At 44.1% G+C, this 15135-nt stretch overlaps 1 protein-coding gene across 5 annotated transcripts in view; it reads left to right on the top strand.

The window, feature by feature from the left end:
- Positions 1-4748: 4748 nt before the first annotated feature.
- Positions 4749-15135, top strand: part of PDE1C (phosphodiesterase 1C) — a 510042-nt gene continuing 499655 nt past the window's right edge. For 2 of the 5 annotated variants that reach the window (XM_019825661.2, XM_019825660.2), the window contains exon 1: positions 4749-4902. In XM_019825661.2, coding sequence (XP_019681220.1) covers positions 4818-4902 — 85 coding nt within the window. In that variant the 5' untranslated portion in view covers positions 4749-4817. The remainder of the gene's footprint in view (positions 4903-15135) is intronic. The other 3 variants (XM_019825663.3, XM_019825662.3, XM_019825664.3) reach the window with 3 other exon arrangements.

The following is a 15135-nucleotide window of genomic DNA, read 5'->3' as shown; positions in this document are numbered from 1 at the left end:
TCCTGAAGTGCAGACTCTCTAAGACTGCTCTCTCATCTGAATGCTCTATTCCAGAGATTGTCTGGGACTGACTCTTCATGTAAAGTCTTCAATAGCAGGGACTGTTTCATGGTTAACACAATGCCTAACACTTAGTTGGCATTCAGTAATGTTAGTTTGATTCCTCTCTTTCTCTGTTCATTTTTTCTTCCTGTGTCCCCCCTTGAAGGGAGTATCTTTGGTGGACTAGTTAGGACTCCTGGTTGTGAAGCAAGAGAAGCTCCCTTATGCTGGGTCATTCACAAAGAGTGAATATTGTATAAGGCACAAGGGCATCTTATGGAATTTAGGAGGAGCCGATTTTCAGATACTGGCTGGAACGGGTCTGGAACATACTGGAATTTTCTTTTCACCTCTCATAATACCTGTTCTCAGCAAAGATACTCATTGGCCCCATCTAGACCTTACCAATTGTAGCCAGAGGAGCAGGGTTGCAGTTCAGAAACTTCATTGCCTGCAGTCATTTCTCTGATCATGTGACTGTGAGGGGGCCCTTCCCAGAATTTGAAGTGGTTGTCAGAGCCCAGAGGGTGTCCATGAGGGGTATGAACAATGCTCTCATTGGGGCAACTTGGGTTTACAATTCTTAAATTGTTGGCTATCGGGGGAATTCCAAAATGGTAGACAGCTTCCTACCTGAGAATGGTTGAAATGCATTAATGAAATGCTGAAGAGCTATTTTTCTTTGGTATGTCAAATAAAAAGTTATTTTCTTAGCTGACTTTTTGATAACATATACTACATATAGTGTCTCATCTTTTTCTAGAAGTTTAAAAACCAGTGAGAAATAGATAGATGCCATTGACACTCTTTCTCTTATATAGAAATGGGTATCACCCCCTTCACAGGGAATATCAAAGGATATGGCAGTAGCATCTGAGTCAGGGGAATATCTTGCCAGATTTTTACTTTTTCACATGTGGTTGTTATATTTTGAAGGGCATTATTTCATCCATGAGCTATGAACTGATTTAGGTACCGAGTTCAGTTCCTACTCTACTTTCTTAGAATGAAGTAGGGTCATGTATTAACTCTTGGAAGAAATTAATCTTTTTTTAAAAAAAAATTTTACGTGTTTATTTTTGAGACAGAGAGAGAGAGAGAGAGAGAGAGAGAGAGAGAGCGAGCATGAGTAAGGGAGGGGCAGAGAGAGAGGGAGACACAGAATCTGAAGCAGGCTCCAGGCTCCGAGCTGTCAGCACAGAGCCTGATGCGGGGCTCGAACTCACAGACTGCGAGATCATGACCTGAGCCAAAGTTGGACACTTAGCCGACTGAGCCACCCAGGCGCCCCTGATCCTTAATTAATATTGGCTAATGACTGGATCAAACTATTAATATGTATATTGTTTCTTCCTTCCTTTATCAAACATTTGTTGCTGTATATTCCTTGTTAGAAACTACTCTAACAGTGAAAAGAAGAATGATTCCTTTCCAAACTTATTTTAAAATATAATAAAACTAAAAGCTATCCAAGTCCAGACAGGTGTAAGGTATTTACTATAATCGAGGAGCAAATATTTTCTGTAAAGATCAGATAGTAAATATTTTTGGTTTTGCAGGTCATACGGTCTTGGGCATAAGCGCTCAACTCTGCCTTCTGATTTAAAAGTAGCCATAGATGGTATGTACATAAATGAGTGTGTCTATGTTCCAATATTTGTAGATACTAAAATTTGAATTCCGTATATTTTTAACATGTCATAAGACATGGTCTTCTTTTGAATTTTTTTCAATCACTTAAAAAGTGAAAGCCATTCTAGGTGTGAAAACTACAAAAACAGGTGACAGGCTGGATTTGGCCTGCAGGCATTGGTTTGTTGACCCTTGCTCTGACACCAAGATCTGCTTAGCCGTTTTGCTTTAGTTTTCTTACTTCACAGGCATTCTTGACCGGGCATTTCTGAAAGAGCAAGCAAAAGCAATGCTTCTTTTGATCTTAGTCTCCAGCTCATTCCTTCTTGGCTTATGTAATGTTAGCATTCAGCCTCACTTGGTTTGGTGTGAGAGCTCCACACTGAGAAGGCTGCTTTAAGACTCTGCACTTGAAGCAATGCAGTTAGTGGTTCTGTAGGTGTGCAAACTCTAAAACCAGGGAGAGAGGTAATGATTCTGGGGAGAGGCAGTTTAAAAACAGTTCTAATTGTTCAGCCAAGTTATTTTTACCAGTCTTTAGGGGACAGATAAATGATCACATTGTTATTATTTTTATAGATTGTATTTCAGAAAGCTTTTCTGCTAAGAGTGATTAAGTACCAAGTTTTAATTTCACTCGCTCAAGGAAAAATTTCCATTGCATCAGGATACTTATTTCTTGATAATTTACTATAGGAGACTATCACTCAGGGCTTTCAGGCTCCTCATTCCAGGATTTACTGTGACACAAAAGAAGGTATGTGTGTCTGCTAAAGGTTTAGGAAAGTGGGAGACATACAGGGGAATGGGAATTATTGGAAACTTTTGTTTGTTACTATATTTAAAAATATATACATAAAAATTTTACATATAACATTTTCTTTTTAAAAAATGTTTATTTATTTTGAGAGGGAGAGAGAGCATATACGAGTAGGGGAGGGGCAGAGAGACAGAGGGAGAGAGAGAATCCCAAGCAGGCTCTGCGCTAGAGCCTGATGTGGGTCTCGATCTCACAAACTGTGAGATCATGACCTGAGCTGAAATCAAGAGTCAGACGCTTAGCTGACTGAGCCACCAGGTGCCCCTAAAATTTTCATTATTTATAGAATTAGTGGCGATAACAATAACTAAAATATATTGTTGTCATGGAGAAGAATTTTCCAGTGTCTACATAATGAAAATTGGGAACCACCTGGTGATTGCAATCAGTGAGTGCCCACTGTATGCCTAGGTTTCCTCCATTTTGTCTCACTTGACCCTCATTGTAAGATGAGGAAAGCAAGACTCAGGGAATTCTAGCATCTTGCTCACGGTCACATAGCTGGTAAGTTGTGGAACCAGATTTCAGACCCACGTCTGTCGACAGAGCCCTTTTTACGCTTTCCCGTTGTAACCATTTTCAGTCTCAAGGAGTACCTCAGGGTCTGAAGCATCCCCAGGCTTCCAAGCTGAGACATACCATTCTGTGTGACGTGAGGCCCTTGTCACCTATTGCCTTGTGGATCAATTAATCTTGCTATTGACCTAAGCATGCTATCAACGTGAGTGTGATTCTAGGTCTTTCCTGAGGGAATTTATAACTGAAGTTCCAACTACATCTGACATAAAAAAAAAAAATACCCATGTCTCTAAAAATATATGGTGATTTGAAAGAGACTCAATCCTGAGACATCCATTAACCTGCATCCCAGGGAGCTTGAGGGTGTTACGGGTCCTCTGAGTTGTATGTAGAATACTGTACGTGTGTGTATGTGCCTTTTTTTGGAGAGGGTCTCTAATTTTAATTAGGTTCTGAAGACCTGTCACTCTCCTTAAACCCCCTAAACTCAACTGGAACCAATTAGGAATATACCTGATTAACTCTCTAAATAAACTTGATTGACTCTCTGACAAGTGTATATTAATTGTTTCAAATGAGGTTAAGTTAACGGCAGCCCACTAATAGCCTGAGCATAGCACTGTCATTCCACATGTGGCACTGGGTAGACTCCACCAAGGGACTCAGCTTTGGTCTATTCACATTCTCCGGAGTCCCTGACACAGAACAATGCAACTGTAAATCCTCAGCAACTGCTAGCTGGTCGGAGGGAATGATTTCTCCCGGTGTAAATTTTGCCCACCAGTCATTTTAGGTAATGGAAGAACCAATGATTGAGTTGGTGTCATGAAGTAAAATTACTATGTCTAAACGCTGCTGCTTTCCATCTATCTCTTATTTAAGCCTCTGTCGGCCTCAGTTTCCTCATCTATAACAAGAGGGTTGGCTGTCGGATTGGTAAGATCTCTCTTACCTCCCCAAACTCCAGGAGTCTAATGTTTGGCAAAACCATGTTGGAGAGAGCTGAGACCAGCCGTTGGGAATGGGCTAGAACGTGGTTGGGAGTTGCACACCTTCCAACCTCTGTGTGAAATCACACGCGTGGGTTGCTTTGATAATTATCTCTGGCGAGGGACTGTTGAGAAGTAACCTTCTCAGGGATCCAGGCTAGTCGAGGGGACAGCTGCTGGGAGGAAGTGGGCGTGGCGATTTCCCCCGACTTCCTTGTTTGGAGTAAACTTTGGCAGCATCTGACCGGCTTACATGTTTGCTTCCATCTGTTGATGTGCTTTTTGGGAGCTCTCCTGCCTGCCAGAGAAAACATCTAGAAGAAGCACGACGCCAGATCTTAGCCGTTCCCTTGAGTCCCCAAACCCCACCAGCCCCCAGAGGGGGGAAGGCGAAGTTGAGATAGAAACCAGGCGTGCGCGCTGGCTTCAGCGCTCGAGGAGAGTAGGGTGGAAGGGATAGGGATTTCGGCATCCCCCTGAGCCCCGGTATACACGGGTATACACGCCCGGGCGGGCGCGCGTCGCCTTCGTGTCGCAGCGCTCCTCGAGTCCTACCTGGAACTTGGCACCGGGGATGGGGCAGTGGCGCCGCGCACTGACCGCGCCGCGCGCCTAGCGCCTCGGCTGCCTGGCGGCCCCCCGAACCCGCAGCCGGCGCACGGGGCGCACCGGGCTCGCGGCGGGCGGGCGGGCGGCGGGGCTGCGGGGCTGCGGGGCTGCGGGAGAGCGCGCCGCGCGGCTGGGGGAGGGGACGGGGCCGAGCGCGGGGCTGCGCGCTCCGCCGCGGGGAACCCCGGGACGCCGCCGGCCGAGCCATGACGGACGCCAGCAACAGGAAAGAGGGCTTCAAAAAATGCCGGAGTGCCACTTTCAGCATCGATGGCTACAGCTTCACCATCGGTGAGAACTTTCTGTCCTCCGTCCGACCCCTGGCTCGGGCAGACACCCTGGCCGGTGGCGGGGAGGGTCCTTTCTAACCGGGGGTGGGAGGCGGTCAGGGGTCAGGGCTGGGCCGCTGGGCGCTCGCGAGGGGAGCCCGGGGGAGGGGGGAGCGGTGACAGTGGCCCGACGCGGGGCTGTCCCCGCGGCGCCCCTCCCGCCGCTCTGACCGGGCAGCCCGCTGAAAGCGGCTTTCAGGGTTACACCTTTCTGAACTGCTGTTTCCTCGCTGAGATTTTAGTAACGCAAACTGGAGAGGAGGGATAGAGACGGGGATGGAGGCAAAGAGATGGAGAGGTGGAGCTGGAAATGCTGAGAGAGGGAAGTCGGAAAGAGACATGGGAGAACTGAGAGAGATACACAGAGACATTCATTGAAACACCTAGACATCAGGTCAGAAACACAGAGACAGAGACTAACCGAGAGAATGACAGAGTGGTGGAGTTAGTGACAGAAACGAGATGCCGAAGTTGAGAGAGACAGACACAGAGATAGAGTCAGAGGCAGATTGAACGATAGTTTTTACAAAAGTCGAAACAAGGAGAAAGAGACACAGAGAGAAAGGCAGGTGAGGGAGATGGAGAGAGAGAGAGCGAGCGAGAGAGCGAGAGTGTCAATCCAAGAAACCTAGAGACCGCCAGGCATGGAATGCAGACAGGGAGAAATGTATCATGTTACTGAAATGTTTGAAAAAAAGCTGTCCCCCGTCCTCCGGACCTCCTGTTTCCTTTCCCCCTCAAACCTTTTACCAAGTGGGGTACCAGAGGGATTATTAGAGGTAGCAGGACCACAGGGCTAACCCTTTGGAAGCTGCATTTGAAGAGATCAGTTCTTGATGCTCTCACTACTGGTTCCGTGCTGTGCACTGTTTTGAAACAATTGGTCAGAGATTGCCTCTTAATCTTCCCAGGAGGTGGGCAAAACCAGGGAGGCTTCCTTTCTGGAACGTCAGAGTTTGGAAAACAACAGGGCAAAGCCAGGTGCCAAGGTGCTCTATTTCTGTGTATGCTCAGGTCACTGTGGCTTTAAATCTGAACTTAACGCCCAAACCTTTGAATACGAGGGATGTGTTAATTTGCTTTTTGTTGGGCTGCACGGGCTTGCCCCAGGAGCAGGAAGTTGCCTGGGGCAAGAAACCAGTGGAGAGGAATTCATCTTTAGACCACTTTTGTTCCTTCTAATGAAGTAGCCCAAGATTTCTGGGGCATGGACTGAACACGTTGCTTCCAGAATTAAGTCTCAACTCCTTAGCCTGCTTCCCAAGGCTCTCCTTTACTGTCCAACTGTCACTTCAAATCTGTATCTCCTACATGCTTATTGTTTGCCCTTGCCCATGCCCCAGCCCTCTGAGCCTTTGCTCTGGCTATTTCCTCAGGCAGGAATGCTGTTTCCCTAACTCTGCATTGAGAAATCTTGTCTCTCCTGCCTCTCACCTGCCACCTCCTGTGCTCTCCTTCCCCATCAGAACGAAGTTCTCCCTCTGCACTCCCTTAGCCTCCTAGTCCTTTGTGAGAGTTCACACCCTGCCCTGAATCACTTATTTTGGACCTATGAAACTATGTCTAATTGATGTATCTTTCACCCTCTGATGGTGATGGTGGCTGTTTGGGAGTTTTTGTAGAAATGAATTAAATGTTGCCGAGGTCAAAAGTGATTCATTAAAAGGCCATTGTCATGTTAATATTAGTTTTCTTGAATCTGGTAAGAATACGTCTAAAAGTGATTTTTAAAGTTTTACCTGGTAGTTCTCTGTGAGATCTTCTAAAAAGTGTGGCTTCTAAAACCCAGGTTTATAGTGTCGTCCTGCCCCACCTAACTCCTTCTGTCCTTTTTTTGCTCCTGTCCTCACAGGAAGAAATGATTTGGCACTATGGTCTGCTAGTTAGGAGGGACCTCAAAAGTGAGCTGGTGAGAGAGCTGCTAGCTTATTTCAGATCTCTGGACATTTATTCAGTCATTCCTTTCCATCTGTCCTTCTTCCCTCCTTCCTTCAACAACTGCTTATTGAATTTTACTACATTAAAAGAGACAATTTAACACAATGCCTGCCATATGGTGCACATTCAATAAATGACAATTGTTGTAATTATTCAAGGCCCTAAGCTAATATCACAGGGTAGTGTATGAAGATAAATCAGACTTAGAATCTGGTATTCAAGGAATTTGTATTCTTGAGGTGATGTCATATGTCCATATATGTGACATATATGTACTAAGTGGAAACTAGTTAGTACCTTAAGAGACATTTTAGGCATTTTAGGCCAATATAGACATTTTAGAAAATACAGATAATCAAAAAGGAAGAGAATCACTTGTAATTGTTGGCTATTTAGTGTCTTTTAATTTTTGCCACAATAATGAAGAAAGACAATCTTTGAGAATATCCATAAAGACTTAAAATTTTTTAAATATAATTTTTAAAGTTTATTTATTTTGAGAGAGATAGACACAGCATGAGTGAGGGAGGGGCAGGGATGGGGAGAGAGAGAGAATCCCAAGCAGTCTCTGCACGGTCAGTGCAGAGCCCATGTGAGGCTCAGGCTAATGAGATCATGATCTGAGCTGAAACCAAGAGTTGGATGCTTAACGGACTGAGCCACCCAGGAGCCCCTGAGGACATCCATAAATACTTGTGAAGAAGATACGTTTCTAGAAGTATAGCTGCTTGGTCCAATTCTATGTATATTTATAAAGATTTTAAAACACACTGTTCAACTCACCTCTGGAAATACCAGCTTATGTTCCCACCAGCAGTTGGTCAAGCTGCTCGTATTCTCCCATGAATCCAGACACTGTAATTTTAAAAAAAGTTGTTGGTTTGAGAAGTGGACAGAAGTATCTCAATTCCACGTGTTATTTTACTTCTTTTGTAAAATTGTCTTTTTATGTCCTTGGCCTATATGTTTTTTCTCTGGGTGATTTTATTATTTATTTTAATTTGCAGTTACTCTTAAGGTACAGTATATAATACATGTTAATTATACATATAACTAATATATTAATTATATTATTATTAATTACATAATATTATTATACATAATATTATTAATATACATAAATTAATATATTAATTATAAATAATATATAATTGTAACACAGTATGTTAATTATGTAACTTACAACTACTTGATATTAATCACAGAATTATATAATTAATATATATCGGTAATATATATTATATATGCACATGAACATATATGTCCTGTGTGTGTTTATATATACAGCTATATACATATCCAGGTGACCTTGAACAATGCAGGTTTGAACTGCATTGGTCCACTTATATGCAGATTTTTTCCAGTAAATACAGTACAATACTGTTAAATGCATTTTTCCTTTTTTTATGGTTTTCCTAATAACATTTCTTTTCTCTAGCTTACTTTATTGTAAGAATATAGTATATTGCACATATAACATACAAAATATGTGTTAATCAACATTTATATTATCAATATAGCTTCCAGTCAACAGCAGGCTATTAGTAGTTAAGTTTTTAGGGAATCTAAGTTATATGTGGATTTTCAGTTGTGTGAGGCATTGGTGTCCCTAACCCCCATATATTCAAGGGCACCTCTCTCTTGCTGTCTTTCTGTCTCTCTCCCTCTGTCCCTCTGTCTCTCTGTCTCTCTCTCTCTCTCTATATATATGTAGTTTGCAAGTGCTGACTGTCATGTATATTAACAATATTTCTTCCAAGTAGGAGGACTCATATTCCTACAACATCAGTATGTGGCGGTTAAGACTTACTTTGAAACATAGAGACATCTTGCAGTCCTCACCCATTGTTACCAATGTTAGGGAGAAAAAATTTTCTCTATCTTTGAAGGCTCTTCTAATTGAACTAAGAATCAAACTGACATGAGACAGATGAGGAGAAGAAAATTAAACTTAATTATGTACATACTGGGAATCCACACAGACATGAGATTCCAAAGACAGACAGACAAAACGAGGTATATATGCCATCCTGAACTAAGGAGAAGGACATAGGGGTCCTTTCCTTCAAAGGGAAGGAAAGCAATTGACAGGAAGATGAAAAAGAGTAAATGTTTAGTAAACAAATGTTTGCTGGGCCATTCAGAATCAATGAAGCATAGAGAGCAATTTTAACAAACAGACTTCGTTAGGCTCCTCTCTGTCTACCACCCCTAGTTCATATCATACTGTAGTTATCTCTGTTGATGGCTCTCTTCCTGGAGCAGGTCCTCTAACTTTTAGGCAGTTAGGGGGAAGGTCAAAGTTTCTAAGTCTTTGGGCCTTGATTGTTTTCAGCTCAAAATAATCTGCATGCCAAAGTAACACATTTTGGGGCAATGTGCCCTTGGCCCCTACACCAGCTACTTACATGGTTTCTGCAGGGCAGAGTAGGTAGACAGTCCCTCTCTTACCATGTGAGACAAGAATCCTCATGAGATCCTGGTCCCTCCCAGATTGCTCCTTTTCTCAAGCGACTGACATTGTCAATAGGAAATACCTCCTGTTGTAGTCTAGATTAACAAATGCAAAATTTCTAGGTCAAAGGACTTTACTAAAGGAATTCATGTTATGGTACTGGTGATTCAAGAGATTTTTTTTTAATATTTATTTTTGAGAGAGAGAGAGAGAGAGCGAGCGAGCGAGCATGTGTGAGCAGGGGTGGGGCAGAGAGAGAGGGAGATTGAGAGAATCCCAAGCAGGCTCCATGCTCAGTATGGAGCCCGATGCTCATACTCATGGCCTTGAGATCATGACCTGAGCCAAAATCAAGAGTCAGACGCTTAACTGACTGACCCACCCAGGCACCCGCAGACATTCTTAATAGCGGTAGCGGATGAGGTCATGGAGGTCTTGGGAGTTCTGCAGGAGGGGATATGTGACCCACCCTGCGTCAAGGTCAAGAATAAAGTTTGTTTGGAGGGCTCCTGAAAAAACTCTCTGTTGAATGGACATTTCTGAACTAAGGAGAGACATCCACTTCTGGTTCAGATAGGCAGGGAGAAGGCTTCAGCTATGCTTTTCCACAGGGGTGATACACCATAGAGGCTGTTTGGACACACATGGTGTACTTTTGGTAGTTGCATGGTAGAGGGCTATGGACAGACTCTAAGACAGTGAGCAAAGCCCAGAGGAATTAAATTTTCTGCAGAGTAAGTAAGGTACAGTCCTGCACAATGAGGAATTTTCCTAAACACCAGTAACATCCCTATGGAGAAAAACTGTGAGGGTTCCCTCTTCCATGGAAGCTTGAGGCTCCTAAAGGAGCCTATGCCCTGGCTTCAGGGACTTTGGGATATTGATGGTCAAGGCTGACTGAGAACCAGTGCCGCCACATGTCACGTGTAGCTGTGCGGTTTGGACCGGGCTCTGAACTAGGTGCTTTACTCAGCTCATTTGATCACCTTTCCAATTCTGAAAGTTATCTGTTATGACCCCGACTTTAGGAGAAGAAACTCCTAAGACTCTGAAAGGGAATGATTTGCTGGAAGTCACAAGCCAGGAAATAGTAGAGTGGGGTTCAGACCACATCTGCTCTGACCTGTAAGCCCAGGGTTTGCCTCACACCATGCTGCCTCCCACTGTGTACTTTATTTCTGCCTGAGACTGAGAACCCATCGTCATCCCGATGAAGAGAGGCCCGGGAGTTTGCCAGGTCTGTTGGGCCAGCACAGGCTGGGGCAGAACCACAAAGCGTTGGAGCATTGTCACAGGTGAGACTGGACTGCTCCTGGGAGGAGTATCAGGTTTGAAGAAACAAGGTCCGTTATTCTGCTTCCCACCAGGGCTGCCTCATCAGTCTGATCATTCTCCATATCCCAAGGCAAATGATTTTGTGTCCTCTTTACATAATTTTCTCAGGTCATGAAGTCAGGTATGTGGTCAAGAGGTCTTGGAAATAAGACGATGGAGGTGAACATGTGCCCTATCAGAAAGCACTGACTGTCATCCAGCATTTGTGATTTGAGTGTTCCATCCCTAGGAAACCATTGAATTTTCAGTTGTAGCAGGTCATTATAATGATTAGTATTAACTGAAGGCCATATGTTGAAGTTCAAGTGTAATTGGACTCTGGTCAGGTACTTGTGAACTAGCATTTGAATATGGAACAAATGGATTTGGAGGGAGTTGCAGTATTCTTGTTTTCCAGAACTTTCCTTGTCTTCTGGGGCTTGGATATCTATTTGGGTTTGTATTAAGTGCATTCACAGATTTTTACTTTCTCCACAAGGCTGCCTGAAATATAAATACACAACCTTACCCCCAAAATGAAATATGTTTGCAGAAAAGAAAAACACCTTTTTTTTTCAAACCACCTGAGTGGGCCTCACTTGATCTCTTTTGGTACTCCTCACTACTCATTCTACAGATGAGAAAATGAGGCTCCAGGAGGGCTCTCACTTCCCTTCTCCCTTCAGTGATGACCTCTAGGGTGTCAGAAGGAAATGGGTGAAGCCATGGACTGGGAGGATGTGAAATGGTGGGGTGCATGGCAAAGAAGCTGCTTCCTTCAAAAATGAAAGTGGTAGTGTGGAAAATTCTAGGCCTGTACAGAAGCGGTGTTGCTAATAGAGGGATGCGTTTCCTGTAGCAACTGCCACTATCTCCTTCACCCTATGTTTCTCTCTGCGGGGTTGTCCCAGAGGAGGAAACACAAGGGGCCCCTAGACAGTAGAGGCCCAGGGGGCTGGGAGTGAGGGTTCCCTGCCACACCCTTGGATTGCAGGAGCTGGGAACCCAAGCTGAGTAGAGGAGGTCTGCTGGTGGATGCTCCTGTCACAGAGCAGGGCTCAGTGGTAAACTAGGCCAGGATGACTTGGCTGCAGGCACCGGAGGTGGGGTCCACTCTCCAGCCCAGGTATAGAAGCCCCTGGTCTCCCTTGGTGCATATGGCTCAGAACTTTCTCAGTCCAGTCTGGTCTCAGTGCTCTCTTGGCTAAGTGTCCTGTCTGCCTTCTGTCAGCCTGCTTGTCTGTCTGGGTGGAGGTAAGACCTTTGGACATTGCCTACTTGGTTGGGAGTGATGTTAGGGAGCAAAGAACTGAATAAGGACCCAAGCCAAAATATTCTGCAGCCACCTCCCAGTACCCATGGACCTAATTCCCTCCTCCTCCCATCTCTGAGAAGACTGGAAAGAGTGAGGTGAAGCAGTGCATGGAACGAGGGGGTCACGCCACCCAGGGCTTGCTATCTCTGCTCCGGTACCCATCTCCCCGACCCCATTCTGCATTTTGGGAAAATCATTTTCTGAGCCTCAGTTTCCTCATATGTGAAATGGGGAGTATGAGTCTTATTTATGCAGCTGTGGTGAGGATCAGGTGAAGTTATGCATGAAAAAATTGCTTTAACTCTAAAATGCCGTTAAAATGCTTCTTATTATTAGGGAAGACTTCATACTGGTTAAAACTTGTGCCCCCTCTTCACAGCACTTGCACTTCAACAAAGGGAAGCTGTATCTTTAGCTTGAGGAATGAGGCTCTCCCAGTGGGGTTCTGATTGTCAGCCAGCTACTGGAGCACAGTTTTAGGGATATGTGTCAGCAGAGAGATTGCGTTTGTGGTAAGAAACCCTGGGCTTTGGAGTCACGCAAGGGCTTATTGTGCTGGCCAGGCAAGTCAGCTAGCCTCTCTGAGCTTTGATTTCCTTCTCAGGACAAAGGGGGTAATACCACCTTCCTTGTGGGTAAGCCACAGCCTGAGGAGTGAAGTGCCACGCATAGCACCTGGCTGTCACACTGTGCCTCTTTTGCTCGGAGTGCCTTCCCTTCACCTGAAATCATGCCGTGACTAGAGCTGGCTCTGGCTGGGAGTGGGTGAGGGTTGGTGGCGTGATCCTGAGGGTTTGTGGGTATGCTCTGGAGCAGGCTCAGAGGTGGATCACTGTTGGCCTGTGCCGGTGTGGGGTGGTGGCCCCCAGGAAGCCCTGTACAACTGTGCTGGCCCCTGACACCAGATAGGAACAAGAGCAAAGTGTGCACTGGGCACTCTTCTGCCATCTATGGACTGATGTCCCTCCCTGGGCCACACAGTGTACCTGGAATGTCTACCCAGCCTCCACTGACCTGGCAGAATCCACGTGGGGCTATGGAGAAGTTGGAGTAGTTCCAGAATTACAGAAATGACCTTCTGAGCCAGGCTTACGAGTCCGTCCTGGGACATAGGGAGAAAAAGGGGATCAGGATGGTTAAATTGGACTCAGTAGAGTTTAGAATATAACAAGCTCTGGAGTGAGACACTTGGGGTTCATTTTCCAAACCCCATCTTCCTTTTGTTGTAATTTTGGAGAGGTGACATCACATGGCTAAGCTGTAAGTGGACATAATAAGTAGTATCTACCTTGCTGAGTTGGGAAGTTAAATGAGATAAAATGCAAGTGGAGTTCCTAGGCATTGCCTCAGTCCATTTGGGGTGTTGTAACAGAATACCACAGACCAGGGGGCTTAAACAAGAGGAACTTATTTTTCACGGTTCTGAAGGCTGGGAAGGCTCTAGCAGATTTGGTGTCTGGTGAGGGCCTGCTTCCTGCTTCATAGATGGCCATTTTCTCACTGTTTCTTCGTTTGGCAGAAATATTGAGGGACCTCTCTAGGGTCTCTTTTAAAACGGTGCTAATCCTATTTATGAGGGCTCCATCCTCATGGCCTAGTTACCTCCCAAAGGCCTCACCTCCTAATATCATCACATTGGGGATTAGGGCTCAACGTATGAATTTTGGGGAGACATTTAGTCTATAGCACCACAATCATTGGAAGTTAATAAACATTTGCTGACTATAGCACTGAACTAGGCACTGTGCAAAGGCAGAGGAACCATGGTGGGCAGGGGGAGAAATGCACAGTATGTTGGAAAACACATAGTGGACTCAGAATTGAGGGTTGGGGTTCATTTCCTACTAACTTGCTCTTTAATGCTCATCAAGTCACTTAACATGGACATCACAGTTTCTCCATTTGCAAATGAACTGGTTGGTTAAGGATATCTCTGTAGTTCCTGCCTCTTGGGAAGGAGGTGAGCTTTGAGTCCTAAAGGCCACCATAGCTTTCGCAGAGTGGGAAGGCACAGGGGAATGGCTAAATGAGATGCGCTGGGATTTCTGGTGAAAGATGCCTTGCAGAGTTGAGAGCAAAGCAGAGGTAAATTGGATGTAGGACTAGTGAAGAGTTGAAACTATTCTTGGAATAAGTAGCCTAGATTGTGTGTATATAATTGTATATGATAATTCTCACTCACAGTGAGTTTGATAACCACTGAGCTAGACTCAAGGAAGGAACCAAAGGCAAGTGGCTGTGTAGCTGACTGGACCTTCCAGCCATTTCTCCTTTATGAGATCAAATCCTAGTGGGACATGGGTGGAGATTTCCAGGTTTTTGTTAGCAGGGTTGGGTCCATTCTGGTGGTATAGGAAGTCTTTACAGTTTCAATTCATGTTCCTAGATTTGCTTGTTATGAACAATAAATGTGTAATAGATAATATTTATGGGGGCACCTCGCATGGGTTCTGCCTAATAAATGCTTGCTGAATTTGAGAGGCAGTCTGTATAGAGGTTAAGAACATAGATTCTGGAACTTGACTACCTTGGTTTGAATTTTGACTTCACAGTTTATTAGCTGTGTGATCTTGGACAAGTTACTTATCCTTTCTGTATCTCAATGGGCTCATCTGTTAAATGGAGATAATCATATTACCTGTCTCTCGGGTTGTTGGAGGATTAAAAGAGTTAATGTATATCAAGCACTCTGAACAGCATGTGGTACATAGTAAGTTCTGTGTGAATGTTTGTTATAATAGTATTTTTGTGTTATTATATGTACCCATATATATATATATATATATATCCATATATATATGTGTTATTATATGTACCCATATATATATATATATATATATCCATATATATGTGTTATTATATGTACCCATATATATATATATATCCATATATATATATATATATATATATATCCATAATATATCCATAATGATGACATATTTCTAAAATAACATTGTTATCATGAAGATAATAGTAATAAGCAACTCTGAGTCCTGCTTGATCAAATACTTGTATATACTGTTCTTTGAAAAGCTGTAATTATGACCTTAGTCTTCCACTTTCTGTTGTTCAAAATTGGCATTTCCTGCAAAAGACATTCACTTTTGTGTCCTTGGGCATTGGTGTCCTGATGCTGTACGGTTATTTGCGATGAATCCATGGAGGACCTACAA

The sequence above is a fragment of the Felis catus genome, chromosome A2 (assembly GCF_018350175.1).
Source record: "Felis catus isolate Fca126 chromosome A2, F.catus_Fca126_mat1.0, whole genome shotgun sequence".
NCBI lineage: Eukaryota > Metazoa > Chordata > Mammalia > Carnivora > Felidae > Felis > Felis catus.
This window is presented reverse-complemented; position numbering and strand designations above follow the sequence as displayed.